Here is a 279-nt window from a genome sequence, read left to right as displayed (position 1 = left end):
CGCTGAGCCCCATCCAGTCGTGGCCGGCGTCCACGCTGCTGGCGGAGCACGAGCGGCGCCACGCGGCTGAGCCGGCGGACGGCGACGCGGCCGAGCTGGCGCTGCACCGCCCCGACCTGGGCGTGCCCTACATGCCCACCATGCAGCCCGCCCACCCGCACCCCTTCTACTACCACACCCCCAACGGCCACTACATCGAAGACAGCCTGGCCATGGACAGCGGCTCCGTGGTGTCCACGCAGCCCTCCGACTCGCTCCTCGTCTACAAGGTCGACTCGT

At 71.3% G+C, this 279-nt stretch overlaps 1 protein-coding gene across 1 annotated transcript in view; it reads left to right on the top strand.

The window, feature by feature from the left end:
- Window positions 1-279, top strand: part of LOC119585958 — a gene marked incomplete in the record, with an annotated part of 71,494 nt that overhangs the window by 70,020 nt on the left and 1,195 nt on the right. Inside the window, 1 exon segment of the mRNA XM_037934672.1 lies at window positions 1-279. Within this exon segment, the coding sequence (XP_037790600.1) occupies window positions 1-279 (279 nt within the window).

The sequence above is a fragment of the Penaeus monodon genome, chromosome 20, assembly GCF_015228065.2.
Source record: "Penaeus monodon isolate SGIC_2016 chromosome 20, NSTDA_Pmon_1, whole genome shotgun sequence".
Taxonomy (NCBI): domain Eukaryota; kingdom Metazoa; phylum Arthropoda; class Malacostraca; order Decapoda; family Penaeidae; genus Penaeus; species Penaeus monodon.
This window is presented reverse-complemented; position numbering and strand designations above follow the sequence as displayed.